Source organism: Kryptolebias marmoratus, linkage group LG1, assembly GCF_001649575.2.
Source record: "Kryptolebias marmoratus isolate JLee-2015 linkage group LG1, ASM164957v2, whole genome shotgun sequence".
In the NCBI taxonomy this organism is placed as follows: domain Eukaryota; kingdom Metazoa; phylum Chordata; class Actinopteri; order Cyprinodontiformes; family Rivulidae; genus Kryptolebias; species Kryptolebias marmoratus.
In genome coordinates, this window is record NC_051430.1 from 21,432,759 (window position 1) to 21,445,831 (window position 13,073).

The 13,073-nt window shown below is 37.7% G+C and overlaps 1 protein-coding gene across 3 annotated transcripts in view; it reads left to right on the forward strand.

The window, feature by feature from the left end:
• Positions 1-13,073, forward strand: part of grid2 (glutamate receptor, ionotropic, delta 2) — a 419,113-nt gene that overhangs the window by 400,852 nt on the left and 5,188 nt on the right. The window contains exons 15-16 of one of the 3 annotated variants that reach the window (XM_017413845.3): positions 3,770-4,010; positions 12,022-12,330. In XM_017413845.3, coding sequence (XP_017269334.1) covers positions 3,770-4,010; positions 12,022-12,309 — 529 coding nt within the window. In that variant the 3' untranslated portion in view covers positions 12,310-12,330. The remainder of the gene's footprint in view (positions 1-3,769; positions 4,011-12,021; positions 12,331-13,073) is intronic. The other 2 variants (XM_017413844.3, XM_017413843.3) reach the window with 2 other exon arrangements.

Here is a 13,073-nt window from a genome sequence, read left to right on the forward strand (position 1 = left end):
AGAAAAGAACTTCATGTCATATTCCTAAAAAGTGTCATTTTGGACTAAATTAAATTAAATTCCTAAAACAATATATACCTTATTACAACCTAAGGCTTTTAATAAAAGGGCCTCAAAAGCTTGCGGATTGTGAAAAAAACTTAAAGATGTACACTAATACTTTTTATTTCTTAGCCTCTGAAGAAATAAAGCAGATAAAATTAAAACCATTTAGGAAGTTAGAGTGTATGCTTTTATGGAGGATAACTGATTTTGCTCTCACGTTTAGAGTCTTTTTTATTGCAATATTTTGCATGTCTTGAATATATTCATGAGACATGTCCATTCCTCCAGGGTTGTAGGGTAAAAATGCATACATATTGCATTGGGTCATTATGGGTTAAATGATTAAATGGTTTTTCTCCATAAAAGCAATAAAGCACTGACATGTGTCATCACTCAGCAGCCAATTATTGTGAACTTCAAGATGCAAAACAACTTCTGACTGGTCATCTTTTTCAATTACATGTTTCACCATAAACACAGCTGATTACTATCACTATTGAAAACACAATCAAACAAATTTATAACAAGTGAAAAAGAAAACCAACATATAACACAACAGACAATTTGATCACTCGTGAATGAAATGATTAACTTGGTTGTATGTTTTAGATGAATATCACATTTAAATGCCTACTATCACACTGTATTTTGTATATTATTTCATACTCACTACAAGTAATTATTGACAAATGGCTTGTTGTAACATTAGATTCCAAAAACAAAAGAAAAGAAAAGAAAAATCCTAAAACAGCCATTATAATTTCCCAACCAATAGGTACTGGTGGCATGAGTTGTGCAGAAAGTCAAAGGGGTCATGACTTGTGTATTCTGAAATGTCATTAGGCGTTCCTACCGCCACCTGGCATTTAACAAATGCCAATACAGACACCAGCAGGTGTTAAGAACGTGCTACTACACTTTTACGATCGCCATTTGTTAAACATCTGGTGGTGTTTTTTGTAAAATGATAATTTGTTTCTTTTAAAGTGAGTAATTACAGTAATTTTTATGGAACACTGTGTAATTATATCAGTAATTGTTCATTTTTGTTTGCAAACCACCCTGCAGATCTGCAGTTTGTGTAACGCTCCTGATGGTGGAAGCAGAGGACCATTTGTTTCTGCTGCCATTTAATCTGGTCTGAGCTCAAATTATTCTAATAATTAAAAGCCTAGCATTCCTTGAAGGACTGTCACCCACTGCCTTTTTATGCTGAGAAATGGAGTTAAATCAACTTTGGTCAAGCTTTGTAAATAACATTATACGCAATCTGTTGCGATCTGTCAGGTAGTTCATTTTTTTGCTAAACAGAAACAGGGTTGAAGATAATTAATGCCAAAGTTTTAAACAAAAATATTGCACTATGTGTAGTGATCCGAGTATCTGTTGTGGATGATGCGCAGCTACTATTACATCAAAATTTAGTGTAATATCTGCAAATGTTGGATGTTTAAAGTTCAGCGAATTGAACTGTGTAGTTAATTTAGACCACTGGTAGTTAAGTTATTTTGAAAATGGTGAAAAAATGAAGAGTTTTAGAAATGGGGTCTCCTTTTGTAAACTGTAATATTAAAATCATTGGTACTTAATCTACAGTCAGATGTGATTGATAGGGGCCATCAAAAATATTATACTTTCTAAAAACCACTCAAATGATCCAAGAAGCCCCACCAAGGGGAGTGCAAGACTCTTGCCTGAGTAAAGGTCAGTGTTCCTGACTCCACTGTCTGATAGACAGGAGTAATAATAACATCCATGGGAGACATGACATGGTCAAAACCACTTTTAACCTAGGAAGACATCCAGTTTTATCTGAGTGTTCCTACAACTCATCTTTATGAACCTCAGACCTTTGAACCTTTGGGGGAAAACTGTAGATTCATGATATGAACGCAAAAGACAGCAATCTCCCTACTGTAAATCTACCAAGACTAAAGTTCTCAATCCCACAAAGAAAAGCAAAAGACTTTGTGAAGTCATAATTATGAGAAACTAATCTTCAGGGAAGCTCAAACAAGTCGCTGGTCCCAAGTATATGAATAACTTCATCTCTGTGAACATAATCAAAGTTTTGGAAGGTGTTTCTGTTGAAGATGCTCTAGCAGTAGCAGTAGTTTGTGCTTGCAAAGCCTCCACAGCCTGCACTCAAACAGTTCTGTTTAGAAACTGCATTTGCATGCAGTTGTTGCAGCTAAAAGTGACACAATTAGTAATGTATTTAGAGGAGTTATGTACATTTTCACATTAATGCTTTGGGATAACCTGTGTGACACAAGTCTGCTTTTGTAAGAGGAGAGCCGAAAACGTTTTTTGTAGATGTTGCATTTATATGATCTAGAATAGCAAAAATCTGGGCATAAAATTACTATCATATAATTCTATTCACATATAATTGTTATCAGCTCTGATTAGTTTGTTTTTGCCGAATATTGCATGTTAATATTAATTAAATCTTTTGTTGGAGATAATGTGCACTGATTAGTAAACGGACATGATGTCTTATTAGAATGACTTTCCTGGCTTTCTAACCATGTAGTTTCTCAGACCCGCCGGCCAACAAAGTGAAAAGAGATCGCCTCTGATTGAGATCGCCGTAGTTCATAAGTGACATGTTGAGCATGTTTGTCTGATTCACGTCGAAATGATTCATGTTTTCCTAGTTATTGTAGATGAATGAATTAGCTGCAGGGTTCATTTGCATTTTGTGATTGATTTCAGTCTTCTCTTTGTGTTCTGTATGAGGAAAAATGAACATAAGAGATAAGCGCTGCCAGTCATGTCATCACTGAAACTAGAAGAGGAATTTTTTTCTTAGGAAATTCTAATCATTGTCTCGATGTGTATATGTATGAATCCTTGTTTTGTTTGCTTGGACATTAATGCAGCCAAGTTTGCGACTGCCTGTCTTGGAAGATGTTTGTTGTTGTGTATTGACAGTCATCTGTGCTGGCTCAGTTTGCATATGCTGGATTATTTTCATCTCTGTTAATATGGTTGTGTCACTGAGGGGGGAATATGCATTTTCCATCATTGTATGTCTTTCTTTTTACCTGCCCCCCCCTCTCTCTATGCCAGATTTGTTAAATATCTGTAAACCTGTCACTGTGTGTGTGTTTGTCTGCAGCTTTCCTCCAAACCAAAATGAACGACCCAGTTAAATAATAAGCTGAAGGCTAACAGAGGGACCCCATCAACCTCTGAGCTGTATCCTCTCTGAAGCCATCAATCGTGCGACTAAAGCTAAGCCGCATAATGACATTGTGGCAGTGTACTTGCGCTGTGCTGCAAAACATATTAATGTTAGCCATAATGAGTTTGACAGCCCAATATGGTTGTCAAGGCTCATGAGGTATTCTAACTGGCCAACACTGCCCTCAAATGGTGGGCAGGAGTTACAGCAACTGCAGTAAAAGCTGCAGTGTTGGGTTTTGTGATATTGATTTGTGCAGATAATTTATTTTTCCATGGCTGTTTTTTAATGAGTAAGAACTCTTTTGACACAGTAATAATTTAAATGGTCTTTGAATGCCATCAATTACCTGATTACCCAAACTCTGAATGCTTCGTCTGGCTTGTTGCTCATTTAACTGCCTAAAATTTCAAAATAGACGTGAGATTTAAATGGGCTGATACGTAGGCCTAAATTTGCAGTTCCTCTTCATGTGTTTAGAAAAAAAAAAACATGCTTTCTGCTTAAATGCTTCTGTTTATCTGTGTGTCCCAGAATCCTGGAACTCCAGCAGAATGGCGACATGAATATCCTAAAACTCAAGTGGTGGCCCAAGGACAGCCCCTGTGACCTCTACAGCTCAGTCCAGACAGGGCAGCGTGGCAACGCCCTCGATATCCACAGCTTTGCTGGCGTGTTCTGCGTCCTGGCAGCTGGCGTGGTGCTCTCCTGCCTCATTGCTATGGTGGAAAGCTGGTGGTCACGACGGAAGGGGTCCAGAGTCCCCTCCAAGGAGGTAGGGTAGGATGGATGGGATGACCTCAAAAAGAGGAATGATGTGACAGAGAGGGATGCAAGCAAGATCTGCTTTAAATTCTATCTCTCTTTTTTCAGTTTTCAGTGTAAGAGAGAAATAAAATATGCAATGCGTAGTGAAAAGAGAAAAGAAGGATCCAAGTAAATATATATATATATATATATATATATATATATATATATATATATATATATATATATATATATATATATATACACATAGTGACAGGGTGGATAGTTGGATGAGTTTCAGAGCTAGGAAAGGCAGTTGTTGACTTTGCATGAGTAATTTAAGAGCAGTCTGTGTTGCAAAGAAGGTGAAACACTGACAGCATATTAATTTAATAATGAAAAAGAATCTGTACTGAGCTAAATGTGTACCCAAGCGACTTCAGAAATGCACTTCTCGTAAACTGTATTTGAGACGAGGCTTTTGGACATTTTCTCCAAAAGGATCTTAAATGTTGTTTATTACCTCTCAATTAGCATATCAACCACTGATCTTTCCAATAGAGTGCAGTGGAGAATTCCTATTATATGATATTAATTTTACATTAAACCATAATCACAATTTTAGTGTGGCAGTTAGTTTAGAAAACAGGCTGTCTGGTTATTAATTCTAATTGTTTGTGTGATTAGAGATGCCATTAAATTATAGAAATGAGCCAAACACATATTGTCTGCCAAAGGCAAACTAAATGTGAGTGTTAAGTGAATTAAGTGGCAAATTTAACCAAACTTAATTGAAGAGAGCTGTTTTTTTAACTCATGGTAGTTCTTTCTAGTCTTTTTTACAGCATGATCACTCTGTGATGTCCAATAAAACATTTAATGTGAGGAATGAGGCAATGAACACACTGTAGTGAAATGTTAGCTTACATAACACTCTTTGAGCCTTTTTTGACAAACTAAACAACTCTCAAACTAGCAAGATTTTTTTTCTTTTTCTTTATGTTTTCAGTATTGATCTGTTTCTTGCAGAATCTCACCTGTTTTAGTGTTTTGTTCATTGTGCTTTGTTTTGGAGGGGGTTTGTTCTTTTAATTTAAAATAAAAAGAGTTTAAAACGGAGTTATCAACCACTGCTAAGTGGGGCTTTTGAGAGGAGAGGACTCTGGCAGAATACAAACACAGCTCGAGGGCCCGTTGGAATGGTGCAGAACATGGCAGAGTCAGAAACACTGACTCACTGTGTTCAACATGGATGTTTTTATCAACATCCCCCTCTACTACCCACCACCCCCAAAAGCAGTGGCAGCACTCTTTCCTTGTAAATTAGCAGCTGCGCTGTGTGAAATATCTAATCAGGCTATGTGCTGATGATCACCTCAGCAGGGATATCATTTGAGGCAATCAAAATGACTCTGGAAACGTTTTCCTCTGCTAGGAGGAGAACGTCTGCTGTGATGCTGTCGCTCTATCATTGATAACATAGGTAATATCTTCCAAAAAAAAAAAAACACATGGTGGCATGTTTAAATGCATTTTTTATTTGTTTTTTTATGGATCGCACATTCACAAGCTAGGCTGCTTCCCATCAGTGATGGTCATAGTTGTGACCCATCTAAATCAATGGCTCAGCTCCAAAAAGGTGATATAGAAGTGTTTTAAACCAGCTTCTTCTAACACCAAGCCCCTTCCCATATTCCCCATGCCCATTGCTATGTTTACCAAAACACAGAGGGAGAAAGTCTTCATGTTAATAACTTTAATCAAAACTCTGAAATTGCAGCAAAGTGTACCAAATTTGATATGCAAAACATGCCTGCGAGGAGCTCAAGGAAATGTAATTATGTGTGAAACAATATTTTCACTTTTGGTTTAGAGTTAATCATTTATGTGTCAGTAACAAATTGGACCAGCGCATGAAGCAGCACAGATTAATTTTTTGCCGAAAATGTTTTTGCCATCAGGTAAATTACTTCCGCTTCAAACAATCGCTTTCCCTCCCCTCCCCCCTTCTTAGGAAGCCATTTGATAAAGGCAGGTCAAGGTTAAATTGTAGATAATGGCTTAAGAGAATTAATGAGGAGCCGTTTCCTAACCTATTATTGAACTGCTTGTCCTTATTGAAATAATACTGTCAATCATGAGAGGACTTTTCTAAAGGGCCTATCACAGTTTATTAACAACTATTGCTGTTAAAGAAGGAAAAATGTTAATCGTGACATTAATCTTTGTGATTTTGTCAACCTGAAACAAGTGAAAGAAGTCTGTCTCATCTTTTAATCTTTTGTGTCATGGTCATTTAACGTCATATGAAGTATAAATTAAGAAAATTGAGTAAAAGATGAGTGGAGCTTGTATCTAGACTCAGGATGATTTAATGACAGATCAGGTTACTTTTTGTGATAAAATACCAGTAGCAGTAGTCATCTGAAACTCTATTATACATCACTTCAAAATAATTGAATCAGTGATTACTAATATATCATCAGAGCAATTGCATTACTATGTTTCTACATTTTCTAAATTCTTGATGAACTCTTCTGTGGTTTGTGCTGTTGTGACTTGAGTGGCCCTTTGACACAAAATGCTCAAATTTACTACAAACACAGATTACATTTGTCTGCAGTTTTCAGAGAATTGGTGGTTTGTGACTTGAATGATGTGTTTCATAAGCTGTGATCCTTTTAGTGGTCACAGCACTGTGTGACAAACCAATTGGAAGATTCTCATAGCATCCTTGCTGCAGTCCAATGAATAACCTGCAACTGCTTGGAACAGACCAACAAGCGCAGATGATTAGGTGGCTTTATTACATGTCCTCTGGGCTGTTTGCTCATTGATTTATTTAAACGTTAAATTTCATTTGGGCTTCTTGTTAAATCCTTTTTTCTTCAAAACAAAATGAAAGTAAGGCGAGCGTTAATAACATTATGAGAGGAAGCGTGCACTTCCGTAATCAAACAAGCAGGGGTTATAATTTTACACATATACTCCCTCTGTTTTGTATATATACATATATACATATATATATATATATATATATATATATATATATATAAAGCACAGTGTACCACAAATCCAACATAAAGTGCCTTTTAAAGAAGTAGTTCAAATCTTTTGAAGTGAGGTCTGTGGATAGGTTATGAAAAATTATTATCTTACCTGTTGTAGCTAGATCTTTGAACAACTTCAGTTTGAAGGAGTTTCATCTTTAACAGCTTGTTAAAGCAGGACCAAGGCCAAAGTGTCTTGTTTCCATCTTAAAACAACTCCAGTGTTATAAATTTCAAAGTGGTTCACTCAAATGCTATTTTATGAACCTTTACATTCCTGTCATTTGCATCACATGATTATTTACATAGATCTGTGGTTATGTTCAAGCACAAATATCAAGCATTGTTTTTTCCAGTGCTACCTAGAGAACTTCCAGCTGCAACAACCATTTAATGCCCAACTGACTTATATAAAAGATGAATATAATAGCATTCTCATGAAGACCCATAAAACCTTTGAGACCAGAGTTGTTTTAAGATGGCAGCAATCCACTTTGGTCTTGGCCTTGCTCGAACTAGCCATTAGCTCATCAGTCTGGTCAGAACTAAAGTCTATCTGTCAAAATCAAGACTGTTGAAATAACTACCTACAACTATCTACTTTTCATTTTATATTATGTTGCTGCTTCAGTGAACCAAGTTAAATATGTTTTATTTAGTTTACAATGCAATCCTATATCTCTAATCACTGTTGAGTTTAACTAAAATAGAAGATTGTGTATTATGTCTAAATAATTCAGAGCCTATGGACTGTTATCAGTTTTAGAATATTGTTTCTCCTGAAGAATGACAGTTCATTATTTGCAATAATCTCTAAACACGAGATTATTGCAAAGTATGCATTTCTAAAACTGAACTGACCGCCACAGTCTTTTTTACAAGGTTTTTTGTTTCTTTTTCTTGTTTTAATCCACACATGTGAATGCCACACACCCTCCTGTGCTCAACCCCCTGCTCAGTTTACAGCTTTAATCTGTCATTCAGACCAGTAGTCATGTTTTCCACTGAGCAGCCACAAAGACACCAAACCTCCAGTTGAACTCGGAGTCATGTTAAGCACAGTGTGGTTCAGCTGCAACACAAACAAACACGCCCACCCCCTGCTATCTTCATTAGTCAGCGAGAGCAACCAGCGGAATCAACCCCAGACTGAGCACAGGAGTGCAGCCTCGTCAGTGAATAGACGGGACAGCAGGGATTTAAATGCTGGTAGTCTTTGATTCTCTTTGTAGTTCTTGTTCAAGGTTTTGCACAAGGCGTTGGGCAGTCATAGATGGGGAAATCACTATAATTGATTTAAGAGCCACAATTCCACTTAGCAATCTTACTATTTTTTTTCAATAGTAGATGCAAGTCATTTCCAAATTATTGTGCTTTTTACACTTAGGAGGAAGGGGTGAAATTTTATCTGTATATAAATTAAAAAATAAGCATTATTATAGCCGTTGGAGCAAAACTAAAAGTTCAAGCTTTCAAAGCATCATCAGCGTGGCCCCTGCTGTGATTCTGTTGGTAAAAATGAAGTTTGCCCAGTCAGCCATGATTGTTTTTGATGGTTGACCTCTGACCTTTATCCTCTGCCGTGTCACAGCACTGACCAATCTACAGATGTTGCTACATTTAACACTCTCCGCAGCGTAATCATCGAGCCAAAAGTGCTTGTCGCATCATTGAACGACATCTAAAATCTTTCCCACCTACATCTTTCCCACATCCGAATCAATTGGGCCGCATCAGCCAGTGTAACCTTCGGAAATCGACAGTCTAACAAGCACGGCCACTTCAGTCAGTGATTGGCCATCTGTGTAAATGTGAGAAAGAAACCAAGATTTGAGCTTCTCCTCTGAAGTCTCTGTTTTTACTGTGCCCTCAATTCATGTATTTTGTTTTTTATTTTACAAAAACGTGAGCAACATAAAATGCTTTGTAGAGATGCTCTTTTCGAGTGTACATCACGAGCACATTGCGTTTATAAAACTGTGTGTCACCTTGGTCTGTTCAGCATTTTTCAGACTGCTTTATGATGTACTCTTATTATAATCCCAAAACCTACCACGTTTAAAAGAGCAAGTTAAGAAGAGCTAACCTCACCAAAATTTTCTCATTTAGCTAAAATATTATTTCTTTTTCTGGTGTGTAAAAACTATGGAAATGCCATACTTTGAACTTCAATCACCATCTGTGCAGAATATTTTTGCAGAACTGGAGAGTCAAGCTGGGACCACTGCAGCAAGTCCCGACTCGGTGCAGGAACGAAGGCGAATTTAACTCAACTTTAAAGCAGCTAATTAGATAAATTGCATATGCTGTAATTTATCGACTGGGGAAATCTCTGCCTCTCTATGCAATTTGGCCTTAGTCACGGCCGGTGGAGTGAGTCTAGCTGTGTTTAAAGTCATCCAGCTTCCTAACGTTAATAAAGTGAAGCAAACCATAAAGCTTGTAATTAACTCCACCAGACGCTTTGCTCACTGTCAGTTTAAATGAAGAACTCCATGTCATCCATATTACTGTCTCTGCAAATACTGAAACCACTTAAGACGGTCAGACTGTGCCAAGAGCATGTGGCTCTCTGTGCAGTTTTACAAGCTCCATATAAAATAGAAAAGCTGTCAACCCACAGTTTATGCGTGGGCCTGGAAAACCTGGCTTAGTATGATGCACAAGCACCGGAAAGATGCATTGGCAGTGCAGACTTGGCATGAGGACAGCTTTTAATACCTTACTTGAACACAGCGAGTTACTTTTAACTGTATAACATACAGCATATGACCTGGTTAAGAATGAGGCAAATTGAAGTTTTCAAGCTGGCATAAAACAATTTAAACTCATGGAAAAACAAGAATGATGTACAATGAGTTGAGATTATCAGATGGGTTTCTTCTACCTGTGGCAGATGTTTTCTAAGCAAAATATGTGGAGTGTTTACACAGACGCACGAATAAAGTGCTAATAATTTCCACTCAGACAATCAGAGACATCTTACTGTCACCCCTGAAGATGACAGATTCCCCAATATAGCCACTCTTACAGTCACACATTAGTGAGTTTGCCTTGCACCTGCATGCAGTGTTATTGCCTCATACTTAGCCCACATGCTTCACCATGTCAGGCCTTCACCTGAATAACAAATGTAAAGATATGCCATGTCATAAAGCTTATTATTATTGCAATCTTTTTGTTTTTTTGTTGTTTTTTTTAGTTTGCTGTACAAGCTTAACCAGTGTTCCCATTCATGTTCATTGCTTCTCTCAGCAGCCACAATCAAAACGAAGGTTATGTTACTCTCAAACGCACAATGCAGGATGAATGTAATCTACTTTTAATCAGGACTTGTTGCCCCCAAATCATGGCTACATTCATCCATGAAACTGGAGGACAAAGCTACGTTGCCCCCTTGCCCACCCCCCCATGCATCCATACATGCTCTCTCCATACAACCCACAATCTACTGTGTAAACTCTAATATACCCAAGCTGTGTTTGTGTCTCTGTTTTTTATATATATACTAAAACATGACATTCTGTATATGTCTGTACATGCTTTTACATTCATATTGTACGCTGCAGCGCTGTGTTAACTGCTTCTGACTGTGAGCTGTGTGTCAGTGTTTGTGCTGTGGTTCGCTGTTGTGGAATGGCTGGCATCGTTTATCTATGACCCTGCTTTTTAATGTAAACAGTTCGCTTATGAGTATTTCTATCAAACACACACACAGACACAAACTGCACACTTTCCAGTGAGTTAACTAATGTGAACGCCCATGATAAGAAGTGTATTATTCTTTAGCATATAAGATAAGGATATTGCACGGAAGAGAAAACAGAGTACAAGCATTATCAGTCTGCTTCCAAGTTATTCCTGCTATTTCAGCATCCTTGATAGTCTTTTACTTGCACCAAATGAACTGTGACTGAAGTATTATCGATTTTTTTTTCTTCATCTACATGTGTGCTTTTCTTACCCTTTTTAAAAATCACAAATTTTTATGATTAATGCACTTTTAATGCTCAGAAGCCCCTGAACTAATTTGGTTGGGTGATGGGAGTGGTATGTGTAACTGTAGTATTATATAGCTGATGGGAAATTCATAAAGGTGACCTTAACTATTTGGATGAGCAATCTTCAGAAGAATGTTTAAATCTCATTTCATTCATATTAGGGTGGCTGTTTTGCTTCACCCCTTTTGGCCTGTAAATGTTCAACCTGAGGCTGGTATGAAAGAGTTCTGTCAGTAGAAAAAAAAAACATCTCTAAAAACTTAAAACTGAAAACAAGTTTACGTATCATTAATATTGTCAGAACTCTTCCATAATGGTAACATGTGGTTTAGACCGTGTCTGATATATCATAAAGTCCATGGAGATTTAGTATGAGAAGACCTGAGACGTCTTATGCATTTTGTTTCTTGTTGTAAACCAATTTCTAACCTTTTTGGATGTAAATTGTCAGTTCTTCTCATTCTAACTCTACACAATGATCTGTGTCACTGTGGCTCGAAGCTCTCATACTGCCTTCTTGTTTTGTTCTTGTAGATAAGTACTCTGTGTTGAGGGGTGTAGCGGGCGAGGGGGAGAGAGCAATACAAAATGGCATTTAAACATCTCCCCTTTTCCAGGTATACAACAACTGTGTGAATGTCTCTCTGAGGACACAACACAGAGCGACCTGCTTAAAAGTGTGCGCTGACTGACTGCCATGTCTTTCTTCTCGCTCACCCCTCCCCACCCATCTGTCTCTCCAATTTACTTCTCTCTCATCCACCCCACCATATTTCAATCTGCCTGATTTTGTCTGTCTTTCATCCTCTCTGTCTCTGCATGTGCTTTTTGTCTGAATTGCATTTTTTTTTGTTTGGTTTTTTGTTTTGCTCATTTTTAATCTCACTCAATTTGCATACACACAAACATATATATATAAATGCCTCCACATTTCTGTCCACATCACATCTATTTTTCTGTTTCCCTACTTTCAACCCTTTTAAACCAGACACAAGGGGATGGCCCATCTGCCATTCAAACTGCAGATCAGTGTCCCCACACCCCCAATGAGCACCCACTTGCCCTGGGCGGTCAGACCCAGAACCAGATCCCCAACACTGCCAACACCACTGGCTCCACCACCACCCATTACCAGCCCCCAGCATGCTGCGACATTCCCTGTGCCCTGATTGTGCAGCATTCCTACGAACCCGGCAACCCTTCTGAGATCACCCCCAAAATGAGAATGACCACCTTCACCACTTCACCTCCTACACCAAGGTTATACATACAATAGAAGATTAAAAAAAGATCATTGGTTAGTAAAGCTTGAAGAGGATGCTGTGTATTATTCATATTTTATCCAGAAAAATCATGGATATTTGGGGAGAATTTGTTCAACTTTGATGTCCATGTTGTAGCAAACCTGGAAACTAGAGTACCTCATTTTAAAAATGTTCATTTACCTGGCATGTTGCCAGTTGAAAATGTCTGCTATAATGCCCCACTGCCATTAGAGGGTGCTGTGTCTCCATGTAGAGAAATATGGAGCACCGTCCTTCACCAGGTAGTTGATGGCACATGCTGTAGTTTGAAAGGTTTGTAATGTTAAATGCAAAACCCATCAGTGACCTATTTATTTTTGTTACAATGAGATTTTTAAAAACTGCAAGCCAAAATCCATTTAATGGTCTAAACTTGGCTTTCAATTGCCAAGCAAAGCATTTGCGTTAAACAGTAAAGCAGAGATGTGTTAAGAAACGGGTCATTTTTCAGGCTCATTGTTATCATTTTTTCCATGATATTATAATGAGTGTCATGGAGGAGAAAAGAAATATACCTTTCAGAGTAGTGAAAGTACTTTTAGTGCAGTCAGGCCTTGCAACTTTAATCTTCCACTTCAGTTACTCTGGTCCTCTTTGCTCTGCCCTTACAGATACTGATAAGTCTCCTTTCATAGATGGCACAACAATCATTTGTGAATCACTCCTTTATTTCACCTCCCTTCATTTGCACTGATACCAAATCTACCCCTTGATACTTTTTTTTACACCAAACTCT